Source organism: Tiliqua scincoides, chromosome 5, assembly GCF_035046505.1.
Source record: "Tiliqua scincoides isolate rTilSci1 chromosome 5, rTilSci1.hap2, whole genome shotgun sequence".
Classification (NCBI taxonomy): domain Eukaryota; kingdom Metazoa; phylum Chordata; class Lepidosauria; order Squamata; family Scincidae; genus Tiliqua; species Tiliqua scincoides.
Window position 1 is genome coordinate 114916533 of NC_089825.1, and position 17184 is coordinate 114933716.

General features: G+C 44.9%; 1 protein-coding gene across 1 annotated transcript; it reads left to right on the forward strand.

The window, feature by feature from the left end:
- The first annotated feature begins 733 nt into the window (after nucleotides 1-733).
- Nucleotides 734-16943, forward strand: LOC136653287 (vomeronasal type-2 receptor 26-like). The gene is made up of 6 exons (XM_066630198.1): nucleotides 734-1431; nucleotides 7961-8252; nucleotides 11464-12330; nucleotides 13111-13335; nucleotides 14484-14610; nucleotides 16051-16943. The coding sequence occupies exons 1-6, from the start codon at nucleotides 734-736 to the stop codon at nucleotides 16941-16943; spliced, it is 3102 nt and encodes a 1033-aa protein (XP_066486295.1).
- Nucleotides 16944-17184: the final 241 nt, after the last annotated feature.

Sequence of the window (17184 nt, forward strand, 5' to 3'; positions counted from 1 at the left end):
TACATCTGTGGGCTGAGCTTAAAGAAATCTATGCTTTGTTACATAAGGCAGTTTTGTTTTCATTTTCTGGTTATTTGGCTATAAATATAATACAGATATTTCAATATGGTTTGTTTCACTGTATTCTGCATTAAATTACCCATCAAATGATATATAGTTTAGCAAGATACAGGTCCAACCTTGTTATACATGAATTTTTTGTACACAGATTTGACGCAAAATGAATGGCCACTGCAAATGAGAAGGAATGTGCTGATCCCTGGAGAAGGGGAAAAAAATCATCCCTTTAAAAGCACAGTTTTAAAAACTGCTTTTTACTGTTGTAGAGTGATAATCGTGCAAGTGATTACAGGTTTAACTTAATTATCCACAGATTTTTCACGGGGGGTGGTGGTGGAAGAATCCACAGATTTTTCAATCTCAACGAGATGAGAAGTACCCTTTGAATTAAAAGAAAAACAGTCATTTAACAATAGCCTGATTAATGTAAGAGAGGGCTGCCGGCTGACGATCCATCAATCATTCTCTCTCCAGGCACAAGGCAAACCCCTCCCTTCCCCCTAAGCACGTGAACAAAGGCTAAATGGCAGTGCTTATCACCTTCTCCATTCTTTCCCCCTCACTGGGGCTCCTGGTGAAGGGAGGAATTGTTGCCTTCCGTGATGCATGAAAAGAAAAAAAATATAGCTATGTGACTGAGCAATTGACACAGTAACTGGTCTATTTTTCAGACATGGACGACTGCTTCAAATGCCCTGAGTATCAATTTCCAAACTGGAACAAGGATCAATGCCTTCCAAAGAGAACGAACTTCCTATATTTCAGCGAACCTTTGGGGATCATTTTGCTTTTCTTGGCTTTGTCTTTTTCTCTGCTCACAGCTTTGGTACTTGGAATCGTTGTCAAGAACCAGAACACTCCCACTGTGAAAGCCAACAATCGGGACCTCACCTACTCTCTCCTCATCTCTTTACTGCTTTGCTTCCTCTGTTCTCTGTTGTTTATGGGCCGGCCTCAGACTGTGACCTGCTATTTACGACAGGCTGCTTTTGGCATTATCTTCTCAGTGGCTGTTTCTTGTGTCTTGGCCAAAACTGTCACTGTGGTTCTTGCCTTCATGGCCACCAAACCTGGATTCTGGATGAGGAAATGGTTGGGGAAGAGACTAACAAACACCATTCTTCTTGGTTCCTCCCTCATTCAAGCTGCTATTTGTGCTGTGTGGCTCTGCACTGCTCCTCCATTCCCAGATTTAGACATGCATTCACTGGTTAAAGAAATCATAGTGGAATGCAATGAAGGATCTGTCATTATGTTTTATTGTGTTCTGGCCTACCTGGGAATTCTGGCCATTGTCAGATTCACTGTGGCTTTTCTAGCCAGGAAGTTGCCAGACAGTTTCAACGAAGCCAAGTTCATCACTTTTAGCATGTTGGTGTTTTGCAGTGTTTGGCTGCCCTTCATTCCAGCATATCTGAGCACCAAGGGGAAATCCATGGTGGCTGTGGAGATTTTCTCCATCTTGGCCTCTAGTGCTGGTTTACTGGGTTGTATCTTTTTCCCTAAATGCTACATAATAATTCTGAGACCTGATTTGAATAGTAAGGACCAGTTAATCAGGAGGAAGTAGTAAGAATTTAAGTTAGTTAAGTATAGCTAGTTAGTTAAGTATAAACTTATACTTAACTATACCCTATGCTATACCCTAGCATGTATTCACTGCTGAAACAGAGACGCCTGCGTTGGCTCGGTCATGTCGTGAGAATGGATGATGGCCGGATCCCAAAGGATCTCCTCAATGGAGAACTTGTGCAAGGAAAGCGCCCTACAGGTAGACCACAGCTGCGATACAAGGACATCTGCAAGAGGGATCTGAAGGCCTTAGGGATGGACCTCAACAAGTGGGAAACCCTGGCCTCTGAGTGGCCCGCTTGGAGGCAGGCTGTGCAGCATGGCCTTTCCCAGTTTGAAGAGACACTTGGCCAACAATCTGAGGCTAAGAGGCAAAGAAGGAAGGCCCATAGCCAGGGAGACAGACCAAGGACAGACTGCACTTGCTCCCGGTGTGGAAGGGATTGTCACTCCCGGATTGGCCTTTTCAGCCACACTAGACGCTGTGCCAGAACCACCTTTCAGAGCGCGATACCATAGTCTTTCGAGACTGAAGTTTGCCAATACAATAAGTATAAAAGAATAGTTTCCATCTATTGCTTTACTCCAGGTTTTAATTTTATATTTATCTGGAAGATCAACTTACCTTTGGCCTGTAGTGCTTGGATAATAACATCCTTTCTAAACACCCTTCTGCAGGTCCAACAGCACCACCAGCAGACACACTGCAGCCTGCATGGGGGTGGGGTCTCAGAGATCTCCTTCATGTAAGCAGACATGTCTTCCCTTGTTTGGTAAGCCTCCTCTGCCACAATGAGTCCACTTGGACCTGCACCAGGAATTTTGCTGGCACAAGTCTGAGTGGATCAAGGTGGATCAAGGCTGCAAAAGGGGATAGTTTTTGCCAATTAAAGCTCTCACCTGGCAGTCCTGGACTTAGACTCATTTCTTCCTCTGATTCAAAAGAATTTCTAGCCTGACTCAAAAGCCCCGGCTAGCATTTTTTTCCCTTAACACTACAGATTTATTTGGAAGCCTGGCTTGAAATGATGACTATTTCATTCTCTGAAGAACATTGTAATTCCAAAGCCATCTAGGACACAGCTGTTTGGGCACTTAGTTATGACTGAGACTGTTCCAAATAAATTGTTGAGAGTTAAAGCTAGAAGATGATGATGCAGCTGGACCACATGCTAGAATGATCACAGGCTAGGTTGACCGCAGGATGATGTTCCTGCTAGACCACATAGATGTTCAGTCCAAAATGTGGACTTGGAGATACCCAGCAAAAATCAAAACTTCATTCTAGCCTGGTGTTTCTCAACCAGTGGTATGGGTACCACCAGTGACACTTGAGGTGGTATCTGGTGGTACTTGGCTGGGCTCGGGAACACGACACAAATGGTGGTAGGAGGCTCAGCTCAGTGGGCAGAGATTCAAGGCTTGCTTTCCTGCACTCAAAAAGCCTTCCTGCCCACCCTAAGCCTCTTAACCGATGTACGTATGTCCTATTGCATCTGGTCTCCCAATCCAGAAGTAACTGGCAATGATGTCAACACCAATTACTTCCAGAGGTACTTCAAATAGGGGACCATGTGAAGTGGTAAGGCACAGGACAGATGTTGAGAAACACTGTTCTAGCCTTAGATCAAGATGGATTCAATGTTCCACGACAGATGTCAAGAGTAATGGTCCAAACAAAGAGGGTAGGAAAGGAGGTTTAACAGCCAGGGCAAGGCCCAGCACCTGTCCTCCATCTTGTATGCTAGTCTGTGTGTCTCCCAGACCCTGGGAGCTGCCTGCTTTCTTGCTAAGCTGTTCCCAGGGGAAGCAACAAGAACTTGGAGCTGAACCAAGGACCTCGGCCATTGCCCCTACCAATATTATGAAGACTGGATGATAAGAATGGGTGAATCCCCCGCACCCCCAACTCTGCTCAGGTTCCATGTGCGCCGAATACATTGCACCTGCTGGGCAGCCCCCTCTCCCTAATGGTGGGAACATCTTTTTCTGGCATCAGTCTAACTATTGCTAGTTGCACGTGACTTGATGGGAACCCTGGCAATGGCCATTGCCAGGCCATTAAATATATCATTTTAACAGAGAAGGGACACAGGATGGAGCAAAATCAGAGCATTGCCCAGGGGAATCTGAAACAGTGTTTTGCAGTTGCGAGAAAGTAAGGGAAGGAGAGAAGCAGCAGAGGAGGAATGGAGAAAGACCATTAGCACTGTGCGCACTATCGGCCATTGCCCCGCCCCACCTCGTGCGGGTAGGCTGAGGAGGCAGGCTCCCATTGGGTCGCGCAGTTTGGCGCGGTGGGGGCTGAGCTCACATGGGCAATTCCCGCCCGCAGGAGCTCAGTCCGGGCAGCAGCAGCAACCCCACCCGCCCTCCCTTTGCACAGTCTGAGATTAGCTGGTTGCTCTTGCAGGGCCGGGTAGGAATTTTTTGCCGGCACCTTGATTGGCCGTAGGTGTCAGTTTTTTCACCTACCCCAGACTGCTGTATTGAGAGGTGTGGTTCTGACAGGTTCTCTTTCCTCCAGTCACTTGGCGTGATGTGTGCAGGGCAGGTTAGGTAGGGCAACTTGGTGTCCATCCAGGGCAGCAAGGTCAAGGGGGCGAGCCAGAACTGCCCACATGATGCCTAGCCGGCTCAAAGAGGTAGGCTGGCAAACCCCCCTGACTGGTCTGGCTATGCTTGCATGGTTTGCCCAGTAAGCCAGCTGGCCAGCTCCCCTGCCCCCTTTGGGGGTGACGTAGACAGGCTGTACCCAGTCGATCGACTGGTGGCAGTCCGAGTCAGTTGGTTCGCCCTTGAGCCCCAGGGGAGGTAGCCGGCTAGGTCCGTTTCCCCCAATTTTAGGCCCCCACACGCCGGGGGGCCCCACACGCCCCTGGCCCCATCTAGCCCTGCTGCTGTTTTGTGTTGTTGTTGTTAATAAAGTGGCCCTAGTTCAACCCAAAAAACTTCAGCCTGGCGTCTTATTTGGGGGGTCAGGGGTAAAGAAGCAGGAGAATACTGAGATTCCAGCTGCCGGAAAATATAGTGACAGAGATGCAGTTCTCTGATGCCAGAATCAGGACTGCAGATAAGGAGTTGTCATGAATAAGTCCATGTTAGACCTAAGTTGGCATGAGAAGCCTGAACCAAACTAAGAAAGTGTAACTGAAAGTTGCTACCAGTTCCCCGCTGCAGGAATGTTTGTAAATAAACAAAGAGGAAGGAATGTGTTGTCTCTCCTTTGATGGCCAGGAAGGACAGATAACAAGAATTATGACCAACTGGAGTGCTAGCACCTTAGCAGACAGAGTGTTGCCTTATCAGGGGTGATTGAGTGCAGCTGTGGATCTTCAGCTGGGAGGGGTAAGAACTATGAAGGGTTAGCAACCAGGCCAACTTCGAGTAGGTTCTGTTCATCAAGGGTTCTGATTGGACAGTCTAATAATTATGAAGTCACCTCAATGCTATTAGCATAAAAGGTATAATAAGGAGTGCCGGGGGGGGGGGGTGTAGTTGTTCCCTCTTGGACAGCGAGTTGGGTGCAATGCCCTGCACACGTGTAAGCTCCTTTGTCCATCATGGGCACCTGGTCCCATAGGTAGCCCTGGAGCTAAAAGATCAGTAAAGAGTATCTGACCCAGGTGAGAGATAGGTACTAATAGAGATAGCCAGCTAGCTTTATTATTTTATTGCTGATATGTTTCCTTGATGTTTATGCCTCTAGCATTTGCTGCCTTATTGTAGAGTGTGTAACCTTATGTACTTAATAAACTAAAATATCTTTTACTAAGTTGCTTCATTGTCTGTTGGGAACAAAGTTTCAGAATCCTGCCAAGCTGTTCTGCAAGCTACCAAGTGCTCGTTGAGGTCTAGTAACTTGAGGACTGAGATTTTAACTGGAGAAAGAGCTCAGTGCCTGCAAGGGATAGCATTAAGCCTAGAAGGTCTCAGTGCCCCTGGACTGAGGCACTGGCACATACAGGGTGGTGGCAGTACTACCGGGCAAGGAGCCTTGAGGGTTTTAAGCATCAAAACCCAGGAATCCTAAGTCCCCAACCCCCTTTGTTTATGACAGCAGTGAACCTCTTGGGGGGGGCATGAAATCCACTTCACCATTTGCGGTGGGAGGGTCAATCTATCCTGCTGTCCCATCACTCCTAAATGATGCCCTAAGCTGTCACAAGGAGATTAAGTAGCGACAGAGGTATTGAATGATCAGTTCAGGAAATCAGATGCTGTAGTCCTGGCTCTAATGTTGGCATTTCCTCTATAAAAGTTAAATATAGAATAAGTACATAAAAATAGCCCAATCATATTCCCCACCGCAACACCCCTGGCCAACCAGTATGCAGAATGGCAATGTCAATGACATGGATGCTACACTAGTAGTGGTGATTGCCACCGCCCACTTCCACAGTGCCTTGAGAAAGTCCCCAGAATGCCTTGTAGCGCCAATCACAACCTTTTTGTGGCCAGCAAAAATCAGATCATGACTCACTGGTGGGTCACGACCCACAGTTTGGGAACTGCTGCTCTAGTTCTTTACTGTAAGGCAGGGAGACAGGAAATTCATTATCAATATAATTTCTACTAACTTACGAAGGCTTTTGTGGCTGGATGAATTTAAAACACAATTTAACATGTTGCTCAAGTCTTTAAACCACAGATTAAAACACATTATAGAATCTAGTCGCATTATAGAATCTAGTCACATTATGGGACTAGATCCTATAATGTGTCTTAATCTGTGGCTTAAAGACTTGAGCAACATGTTAAATTATGTTTTAAATGTCATTTCTGTCTTAAATATGCCAGTCTCCCCCATCTCTGCCTCCATTCCAAGGCCTTACTGTTGTGTTTGTTTGTATCAATCTGGGGTATACTGAGCCTATACATCATGGACTACAAGTGAGACTCCTCAAACATGTTTGTTTTTCCCCCCTTCTTTATTTTCAAGAGATCTTGCTCACACAATACTCTGGGGAGAAGATTTTCAGCCCCCTAATTTTCTCAAGTACTGCAATTCATCCTTCATATTTCTTAACCCCATGTGGATATTCTAAGGCCATAGTAAATGATAAAGATTGGACGTTTACATAAAAAGATTGTGAAGATAGGGAAGTGTTCCATATTCACGTCTGATCTTGGGCAGTTTCCCTTTACCAAAAAAATCTGGAGTCATTTGAAGGAAGCATGTTATATCAAAGTTGATAGTGGACAATGGACTGAATATTTGGAGTGAAGATGTGCCCAGGGATGGCAGGACTATTTCTTCTGCAGCTATTCTTTCTGCAGCTGCAGATGACTCCAACTGAGAGCCAAACAGATGCTGCTCTGTGTACCGGGACCAATTCCTTTCCGTTCCCATATAAACATCACCAGACCAGGCACCTCATCATTGGAGCAATTGCCACTACATTTGGCTATGTGTCTGATGCAATATCTTTCAGTGAACACCCCAGAACAACATTTGGTGATGAAATTGTGTAAGGGAATGGATGTTTTCCTCTTTAGTGCACAGAAAGCCATGTACAAAGGAGCCAGGAATTCTATTTTAGAATCCCCTGGATTTTTCACCTCCCACCCACCACAAAAAATTAAAAATAAATAACATGCAAATAGGATGATCCAGATGAAACTATCCACTGTTCAGATGCATCAACTTCAATGAGAGTGAAAATCCTATGGTTATGGGTTTCTTAGCGGCGGACCTTCCCAGACCCATGCCCTGGGGCAAAGGTCCGTGATGGCACCCCCTCTTGGGCTGTTTATGCCCCTATGCATAAATCTCCCCCACACACACTCACCTGAGGCTCACGGAGCCTTACAAGACCCAAGGCTGCATCGGGGAAGCCTCTCTAAGGTTCCCTGATGCTATAAACCGTGCTTCTGGAAAATCAGAAGCACAGTTTCCAAGACCGTCGGGAGCCTCAGACAGGCTTCTGCAGGGTCCTACAGTCTTGTGCCCAGGGCATTTGCCCCATAGAATACAATGGTAGGTCCGCAACTGGGGTTTCTCCCCAATGAAGTCAAGAGATTGACATGCTTCATTTTAGCTAAACTGTAAACACAGATTTTATTTCTGAGGCATCAGGAGACCTCATTGTAGTTCTCTAACCTTATATATTCTGATGAGAAAAGACTATGAAGTGTATCTGTTTGCTCCAAGGCTGCAGCACTTGAAATGATTTAATCTGACTTTACTTGTTTTCTTCTACTTTGAAGTTAAATGTCAGTCCTACAGTCAGGTGACTGTGATCATGTCTGCTGTGGCATACATCTTAAGGAGATCCTTCATGAAGAGATGAATATCTGTCTCAGATAAATGTAACTTTTCATTTAGTGCCACACCAAAGAACTTCCAACATATTCTATCCTTGGAATTTGCTGTCAAGGAGATCAACAAGAACCCTAAGATTCTACCAAACATCAGCCTGGGGTTCCACATTTATGACAGCTTCACAGACGCAAGGGTGACTCAGCAGAACACCTTGAAGCTTCTTTCCGGATGGAAAAGGATGGTCCCCAATTTCAACTGTGACCAGCAGAATAATCTGATAGCTGTCATCGGGGGAATAGACTCAGTAATTTCCCTTCAAATGGCTACTATGTTAGGCCTCTACAAGATTCCACAGGTACAATGAAGGGGTGATTTATGAACTTTATCTTTCATTCTCTTTTTAGGAAGAGATGGCTGTGCAAGATAAATAATGTTACTCAGTTCAGGGATGATCATTGCCATGATTCCCTTTTCCCAATTTAGCTGTATTTTTCTCTCTCTTTCTCTCTAATAATATGGATTGTTCATACCTATCAGGCTCAAAGCTGGCAAGCATTATCTGAAGAGAAATGACAACACTTTCAGTGGGGCACAGGGCTTTCTTCCTTTTACAATCACAGTGTTCAATGAAATGCATCCAAAGAAAGTGAATCTATTGAAATCAATGAGAAAGGTTGGTGTGCCTAAGGGTACAATCCTATCCTGTGCTGGAACAGGCAAGCCAAGAGGCTTGTGCTGCATCCAGCGCAGGATAGGGGCGCAGAGTGGCTTAGCCAGAGGTAAGGCACATTTGCAACCCTCCTGGGCTGGCGCAAGGGACTTGAGCCGGCCCAAATACTTCTCTGGATTGTGCCCTAAATGAATATCCATGAATTTCAGTGCCACTAAATAGGCACTGAATATTGATTTCTTTGGATATCAATATTCGTGGATATTCATTTGGATATGACCCACTGAGTTAAGGGCCAGCACTTTATCAAAATGTGTACAAATTTGCCTACCAGCTAAGGTTAGAAATGGGACCTCCTTGGTAGTTTCACCTACTTCCCTCTCCTTTGATTTAAGAACTGCTCCTTGGTTAGAAGACTTTCAACAAGTTGTTTCTTTTTCAACACGTCTTCTGATTTCATTGTAGGGATTGCAGTGTTTGACATATACTGTTGTTTTTATTATTTATATGTATGTATTGGCAACCTTCAGTCTCGAAAGACTATGGTATCGCGCTCTGAAAGGTGGTTCTGGCACAGCGTCTAGTGTGGCTGAAAAGGCCAATCCGGGAGTGACAATCCCTTCCACACCGGGAGCAAGTGCAGTCTGTCCCTGGTCTGTCTCCCTGGCTATGGGCCTTCCTTCTTTGCCTCTTAGCCTCAGACTGTTGGCAAAGTGTCTCTTCAAACTGGGAAAGGCCATGCTGCACAGCCTGCCTCCAAGCGGGCCGCTCAGAGGCCAGGGTTTCCCACTTATTGATCATTATATCTTATGTGCTTCTTGGCCCTATCCTATCCTAGCTCCCTCCCCCCCCCCCCCAAGGATGCAGTGGGACCAAAAGGGTGACCACTGCATCCAATGGTAGGGGTCTTTTATGAAGGTCTCATCTGAGTAAAGGAAAAATCATTCCCTTACCCAGGGGTGAGCGCAGACCTAGGAGGAGAAACTTGGACCTGCACTAGCTAAATAGCTGAGGTTTGGGATGAGGGCTGGGAAGAAGTTTAGATTTGGTGGCCTCCCCAGATCCAATTTTGCCCACTCCTGCCCTTGACCCCACCTCATTTCTCACCCCCCCATCCCCATTCCACCTCTTCCACTGACTTCCCTGCTGCAGTGAGCAGTGGGAGAAGCAATGATATATGCAGGGTGGTGCAGGCTCCCCCACTGGCACTCCTGGCAGTGCTTTGAGTAGTGTGCTCTCAGAATACCTTTTACAAATGATACTGAATGCTTGACATCAGGCAGTGTCAGTGGAGGACCTTTCCGGATATTGCACAGTAAGTAAAATACTTCTCCTATTATTTTTTGCTACTGATTGTTGCTGTTTGGCTTTAACATTTGTATTGGATTGTATATGATGTTTAGTTTTTTTTTTCTTTTTCTTTTTATAGTTTTAAGAATGTATATTGTATGTACTTTTAATAGCTTATTGTGAGCGGGTTTAGGTGCCCTTTTGAAAGAAAATGGGGTAGAAATTGAAAAATGAATAAATAAGAATTTGTGTGAGGGTGCCTTTTCTTTCCCCTACTGACAATGTAGCCATAGGAGAAAGTGGAAAGATGTTTCACTATACCATGGGTCTCTAAACTTTTCAGCTGAAGGGCTGCATCAAATATCTGGCACAGTGTCAATGGCTGGGGAAAAAAATTAAATATAAAATTTAAATAAATACATTAGATATGGAACTTAGATGAATGAATGAATGAATGAATGAATGAATGAATGAATGAATGAATGAATGGGCTCAAATGCCCAGGATTTCTCCAAGCACCTACACACCCCCAAAGTGTAATCACACACTTAATAGACCCCCGTTTCCCCACCCCACAAGCACGGTTGTGTTTGGTCAACTGGGCCAGAGGCTCTCAGGGAATCACAGGCTGGCCGCGGGCCAGATAGAGGCTCTCCACGGGCCACATCTGGCCCCCGGGCTGGGTTTTCGAGACCCCTGCTCTACACATATCAAATGAAAAGGGTTATCAGGGAAAGGTTTGTTGATGGTATACCGTTAGCCATAATGGCATGCTGGGTGAGATAATTTCAACAGTAACAAGCACAAATGACACAAACAAGTGTGACATCACAAGCTTTACTGATGACTTCTGCAGCACTGGAAAACAATGTTGGATGTTTTGCTATCTAATCATCTGCTCTGCTGAACCCACACCCTGGGCAGCATCAGAGCATATTTGCTCTTTTTGTCATGTGACTGAGTGTGACACACTGCCTAAATGTGTCTCTTCTCTTACAGCACTGATGATCCACAGTAACTGCATAAGTTGTCTTTCAAAGTATATCATTTTTTTCACTATAGCACTGGTTCTCAAACAAATTTGAAGACTGGGATAAGTCTTTGCAGGGGCAGAGTAGAAAGCAGCGACATGATCCCCCAAATTGTGCCACTGCATGGGACATAGAGGCTTTATAGTAACTCACCCAAGTTCCTGCCAGCATCCTGGGGGTGCGGGAATCACTACGGAGCCCTCTAAACTCTGGAAAAACACAATTGCAACCCACTTCTGTTTTCATGATCACAACCCGGACGTGGGTCACATTTGCGTTTTCACAGAATTTAGAGGTGTGGGGAGCCCTGCAGGGGGTTCTTCAGGGCTCCCCACACCCACAGGATGCTGGTAGGGACTGGGGTGAGTTACTACAAAGCCCCTATGTCTCCAACAGCAGTATGATCCCAGGGATTGTGTTGCTACCTTCCCCTTTTCCCTCCTCCTTTAGGGGCAACAGCAAGGATTCTCAGGCTGATAGGTAGTAACCCACCAGTTTGAAAACCACTGCACTACAGCATCATTTGCTTTCATAATTTCAACTCCATGTTGTGAACATTAGGTTGTTTTCCATAGATTGCATACTGTATATTTGCTCCAGTGATGAATGTTAAAACTCAGCTGCCTTCCTTTTACCGGATGGTCCCCAATGAATCACACCTGTACAAAGGCATTGCCCAGCTCCTTCTGCATTTCCAGTGGACATGGGTTGGAATTGTCACAGCAGGAGATGACAATGGGGAGAGCTTTGTTCAGACCTTAACAGAAATCCTGTACCATCATGGAATCTGTATTGCCTTCTGCGAAAAAACACCAGTCATATCCCATGCATTAAAAATGTTGCAGTCTTTAGAATCTATTCAGACCAAGGCCAGTTCAATCAACAATTTAACAGTCAAAGTATTTGTTGTAAATGCAGAGACTCAGACCACAGCATGGCTGATATGGTACCTATATTTGCATTTGGTATTTGAAGATACTAGAGAAATATCTATAGGTAAAGTGTGGATCATGACAGCCCAATGGGATTTCTCATCAGAGTCTATGCAGCGGAATATTGACATTCAAGTCTTCGATGGTACCTTGTCTTTCACAATTCATTCAAATGAAGTGCCAGAATTTCCCAAGTTTCTTCAGCTCCTACATCCTAACTCAGAAGAGGGGGACAATTTGATCAGACTTTTTTGGGAAAAGGCATTCAGCTGCTTTTTTTCGGATTCCCATGAGATCAATGAGAGCAACGATGGTTGTTCTGGTCAAGAAAAGCTGAAGAACCTCCCTGGGTTAATATTTGAAATGAACATGACAGGTCAAAGCTACAGCATCTACAATGCAGTCCATGCCATAGCACATGCTTTGCATGAAATACAAACAATGAGGCCAAAAATCAGAAGGATGGTGGACAGAGTTAGATTGGGAACTATAGATTTTCATGCTTGGCAGGTAACCTTTCCCCCCCCCCCCCACTCAGAGTATCTCTATAGTTCTGAAGAGTTAAATGTTTGATAGCTTTTAGTTTATGAAGTATGCCAGAATATACAAATCGCTACGCACATCATTGTGCTTTCTTCCATTTTAGCACTTAAATATCTCCCATGACCCAGAGATATCTCGACAGCAACTGTTACCCTGCACGTGCCTGATCTTGTCTGATCTTGAAAGCTAAGCAGGGTCAGGCCTGGTTAGTACTTGGATGGGAGACCGCCTGGGAATACTGGGTGCTGTAGGCTTATACCATAGTCTTTCGAGACTGAAGGTTGCCAACCAACCATCTCATAGAAGAGCTACGGCCCAATCCTATGGGACATCTGCACCACCAGAAATCATGAGCAGTGCCTCTTGCCCAGTTAGATCCACCATCTCTTTTTTTTCAATGCCCAGTTAGCATAGCCTTGACTTATTTTTACCTCTTCATGTTTATCTTCAGACTTTTATGAAACTTTCTTGTTCACTCCATATATAAATGACAATGTTTTCCGGCTCATGAATTTTATGATGGTAGTGACACCATTGAGGATTCATTCTCTGCAACTTAATCTTATGTATTATAACATCTTGATAAATAAAGAAAACATGAACATTTTTTTAATTGCTTGTCTCTCTGTGTGTTCACAGTTACACATAATACTTCAAGGAAGAGATCACAGTAAAATAGAGTGAGAATGACCAAAGAAAGTATTATTCATCATCTTGTAACCTCTGACTTTCCCTCTTTCTATCTAGCTTCACCCTATCCTGATGAATTTCTCATTTAACAACAGTATTGGGGATATGGTGTTTTTTGACGAAAACAGGGAATTGGCTGCTGGATTTGATATTACCAACTGGGTGACTTTTCCAAATGGATCCTTCTTAAGGGTGAAAGTTGGAATGGTTCCACAGGCCTTACCTGGTCAAGAGTTCATAATTAATGAGGAGGCCATCACGTGGCACAAGAAGTTTAATCAGGTGAGCTCTACTCTTAAGTAGCAGAAACCACTGAAGCAATTTGAGAAGAAAGCCATCCAGTTATTAATTAAAAAAAAAAATCATGCAGGCATGTTTGTGTATGTCTTCTATGATGTGGTTCCTGTACTAGATGCTGTACATGTTAGTGAGAAATACTTTTGCCGTTTTTCAAAGAGACGTTCAAAATCTGTCACCTAGAATATTGCATCAGGCAGTGGGCTTGAATCACAGCCATGCTTCATTGTTAGGCTTACTGCAACAGTGTAAACTTGCAGTTAGTGAAGTTGGTTTCAATGAAGTCTCTGCAAAATCTGGTACCCCAAAGAAGAGCCTACACTGCTTGCTTTGACAATCCAGACCGGCAACACTGATTTTCTCAGTATTAGCTTGCATCGGACAGGTAGCCCAGTCCTAACAGGGCCTTATGCTGGGGATGCCTCAGTTTAAGCCTTGGCCTACCCTTGCCCAAGGTGCTCCAACAGTGAGCAGCTCACTACTGATGATGTGGGAGTGGAAGGTCTGCACCAGCAGCGGTAGACCACTGAATCTCAGTGTGAGCAGGAAGGTTGTTGGAGGGAGTGGTTCAGGGGAGGATCAGGGCAAGGATTAGGCTGGATCAGAACTGCCAGGAGGCAGATCTCCATCACAGCAGGATGATTCACGAGATCTTATGCTCTTTGCCCAGGCCAGACACTGCCCATTGGATCTAGCAAATTTATTCCAGCAAAATAGACAGCAATAAGGAGATAAGGGGACCAGGGAGGAGTAGAGTAGGTAAGTAAAAAGTTTACTTTAATTACCTCTCCACTATTGCCTGGTCCCCAGCCAAGGAATAAAGCAGTGTTAGGATTCCTGCATCATGCAGGCTGGACAAGGATAGGATTGGGCCCTCAGAGAATTACACAGATACATAATGTTGGATCTTGTTTGGTTATTTCTTTTTACCATCTTTAATTAGGTTTTCACATCTTCTTCATTTTTGTAGGCCCTTTGTTCATCTATCCAAACTGAGAAAAAAAAAAAAGAAAACAACTGACATCTGAATTCTTCTCCACTCCAGGAGAACTACTTGGCTGTTAAATGTATGCAGGATAAATTTATTTTTTCCAGATATAAAACCATACATATTCTCTTCCATTTGTGCATAGGTGCGACCCATTGCGGTGTGTAATGACAATTGCCTTCCAGGCTACAGCAGGAAAAAGAAGGAGGGGGAGCCATTTTGTTGCTATGATTGTGCTCCGTGTCCAGATGGGAAGATTTCCAATCAGAAGGGTAGGTGGTGTCATAAGCACTGTTTTATATGATACACCCTGTAATACATTTCATGGGTGACCAAATCGCGACTTTTGCAGCTCTTTGACATATTGTGTGCTGCTCTCTCAATATGTTGACTGAGCTCCATCTCTGCATCACAGTTAATATAAAAAAGTAAATAAGAAATTTTCAAGTTTTATAATGATTTACTGGGTATAAACTGAGAACCACTGGATTCAAACACAAGTTTAATGTTTGTGGCGAGTAAATATATTCAAGAATTTAAATGCTTTTTAAAATATTGCGGTTCTCAAACATATGAAGTTTATAGTATGAAGTCTCCCAACTGGAGACTGCTGTGTTTGGGAAAAACTTTCCCTGTCTTGACTTGCGCTTATTGTTCTGGTGCAGCGTCAAATATTTTTCAACTCGATCCCTGAACAGGGATGCTCTGGGCAGTTGGATCTATTTCCCAGCATCCCAACAGGCTGTGAAGCAGGATGCCTGGGCAGATGAGACCCTGTGCAGTGATTGAGTTGCCAGAACAGTAAGCACCGCTCATGGGGTGAGGGCTTTTTCCAAACCGTAGTGTCGGCTTGTGGGCCGATGTTTGGAGTGCCCTGATCTAGATGCCTTGGAGAGAGAGGTGGGATATGAGGAGATTTTATCATCTAACAAAAAGTGAAGGGGGACTGTAAATTTTGGGAGAAATGAACTGTGTGTGCTAAGAAAAAAGAGCCACACCGTCAAAGTAAATTGATACATGAAAGAGGGGTCAATAGGGATGTGCCTGAGCAATTGGCAGTGCAATCCTAACTTGCACTGGAACAGGCAGACCAGCGGGTTTGTGCTGTATCCACAGCAAGTTTGGGGCTGACTGCGGGCCAGCCCGCGGCAAGGGGAAATAATTTCCCTTACCCCGGATAACACTGCAACAGCCCAATGGGCTATTTGGATATGCGCCACCAATAGAGCTTTTGCAAATCCGAGCAGCCTGGAACTGCCCTAGGATGCCTGGGAATCGGGCTAGAATCCAGCATAAGTGCCGGATCCTGGCCTTGCCTCCGGCTCCCTGCCCACCCACAGGCCCATCCACTGTCTGCCTTTCCTCCACCCCAAAACGCCTCCACCCCACCTCCTTCCTGCACTTCCCACACACTCCCAGACCCCCATGCTGGCCTGGAAAAGCTGGCAAAAACTCACCCATCCCGGAGCCTACAGCGACACAAGGAGGCTGGAGCACATCCTTGCACCAACCTCCTAAATCAAACAGAGGTGCAAACATGCTTTACGGAAAGTTTGCAACCCTCATGAGCCGGCGCAAGGTACTTGAGCCGGCCCAAGTTTGCTTTAGGATTGTACCCTGACTCAGTTTGTCAATTGAAAAACAGAAACAGACCTGCACCAATTCCCTGGACTCTTGAGCAATGGTCACAAAGTAACCGGTTTATTTTTCAGACATAGACGACTGTTTCAAATGCCCAGAACATCAGTTTCCAAACAGGAACAAAGATCGATGCCTTCCAAAGAGTCTAAACTTCCTGTCTTTAGGAGAACCTTTGGGAATCACTCTGACTTTCTTGGCTTTGTTTTTTTCTGTGCTCACAGCTTTAGTGTTTGCAGTTTTCATCAAGAATAAGGACACTCCCATTGTGAAAGCCAACAATCAGGACCTCACCTACTCTCTCCTCATCTCCTTATTATTCTGTTTCCTCTGTTCCCTATTATTTCTGGGACGGCCTCAGATAGTGACCTGCTACCTACGACAAAGTGCCTTTGGCATCATCTTCTCAGTGGCTGTTTCTTGTGTCTTGGCTAAAACCATCATTGTGGTTCTGGCCTTTATGGCCACCAAACCAGGATCCAAAATGAGGAACTGGGTGGGGAAAAGACTGACAAACTCCATTCTTCTTGGTTCCTCCCTCATTCAATCTGTTATTGGTGCTATGTGGCTCTGCACTGCTCCTCCATTCCCAGATGTAGACATGCACTCTCTGGCTCAAGAAATCATAGTGAAATGCAACGAAGGCTCAATGTTCTACTGTGTTTTGGGGTACCTAGGATTTCTGGCTATTGTCAGCTTCACTGTGGCTTTCCAGGCTAGGAAGTTGCCAGACAGTTTCAACGAAGCCAAGTTCATCAGTTTCAGCATGTTGGTCTTTTGCAGTGTCTGGCTGTCCTTCATTCCAGCATATCTGAGCACCAAGGGGAAATCCATGGTGGCCGTGGAGATCTTCTCCATCTTGGCCTCTAGTGCTGGATTACTGGGTTGTATCTTTTTCCCTAAGTGCTATATAATTCTTCTGAAGCCTGATTTGAATACTAAGGACCAACTCATGAGGAGAAAGTAGTAAGAATTAAATGATTCTGCCTATTGCTTTAATCCATTTTCTAAATTGATCTTTATCTGGAAGATCAGCTTATCTTTGGCATCTAGTGCTTGATTACTAACAACCCAATTCTATCTACACTCCCCTTCTACTAGTGCAGCCATACCACTGAAGCATGAGGTCTCCTCCAGGTAAGGGGACATTTGTTTTGTTTCCCAAGGGTAAGCCTCAAAGAGTAAACCTTCCATTGCCTCAATGGGTC

Coding starts and splice junctions, on each gene's coding strand:
- LOC136653287 (XM_066630198.1), top strand. CDS start 734: ATGGACGACTGCTTCAAATGCCCTGAGTATCAATTTCCAAACTGGAAC. Junction 1,432..7,960: donor AAGTTCATCACTTTTAGCAT/GTTGGTGTTTTG, acceptor CTTTTCATTTAG/TGCCACACCAAAGAACTTCC. Junction 8,253..11,463: donor GCCTCTACAAGATTCCACAG/GTACAATGAAGG, acceptor TGTTTTCCATAG/ATTGCATACTGTATATTTGC.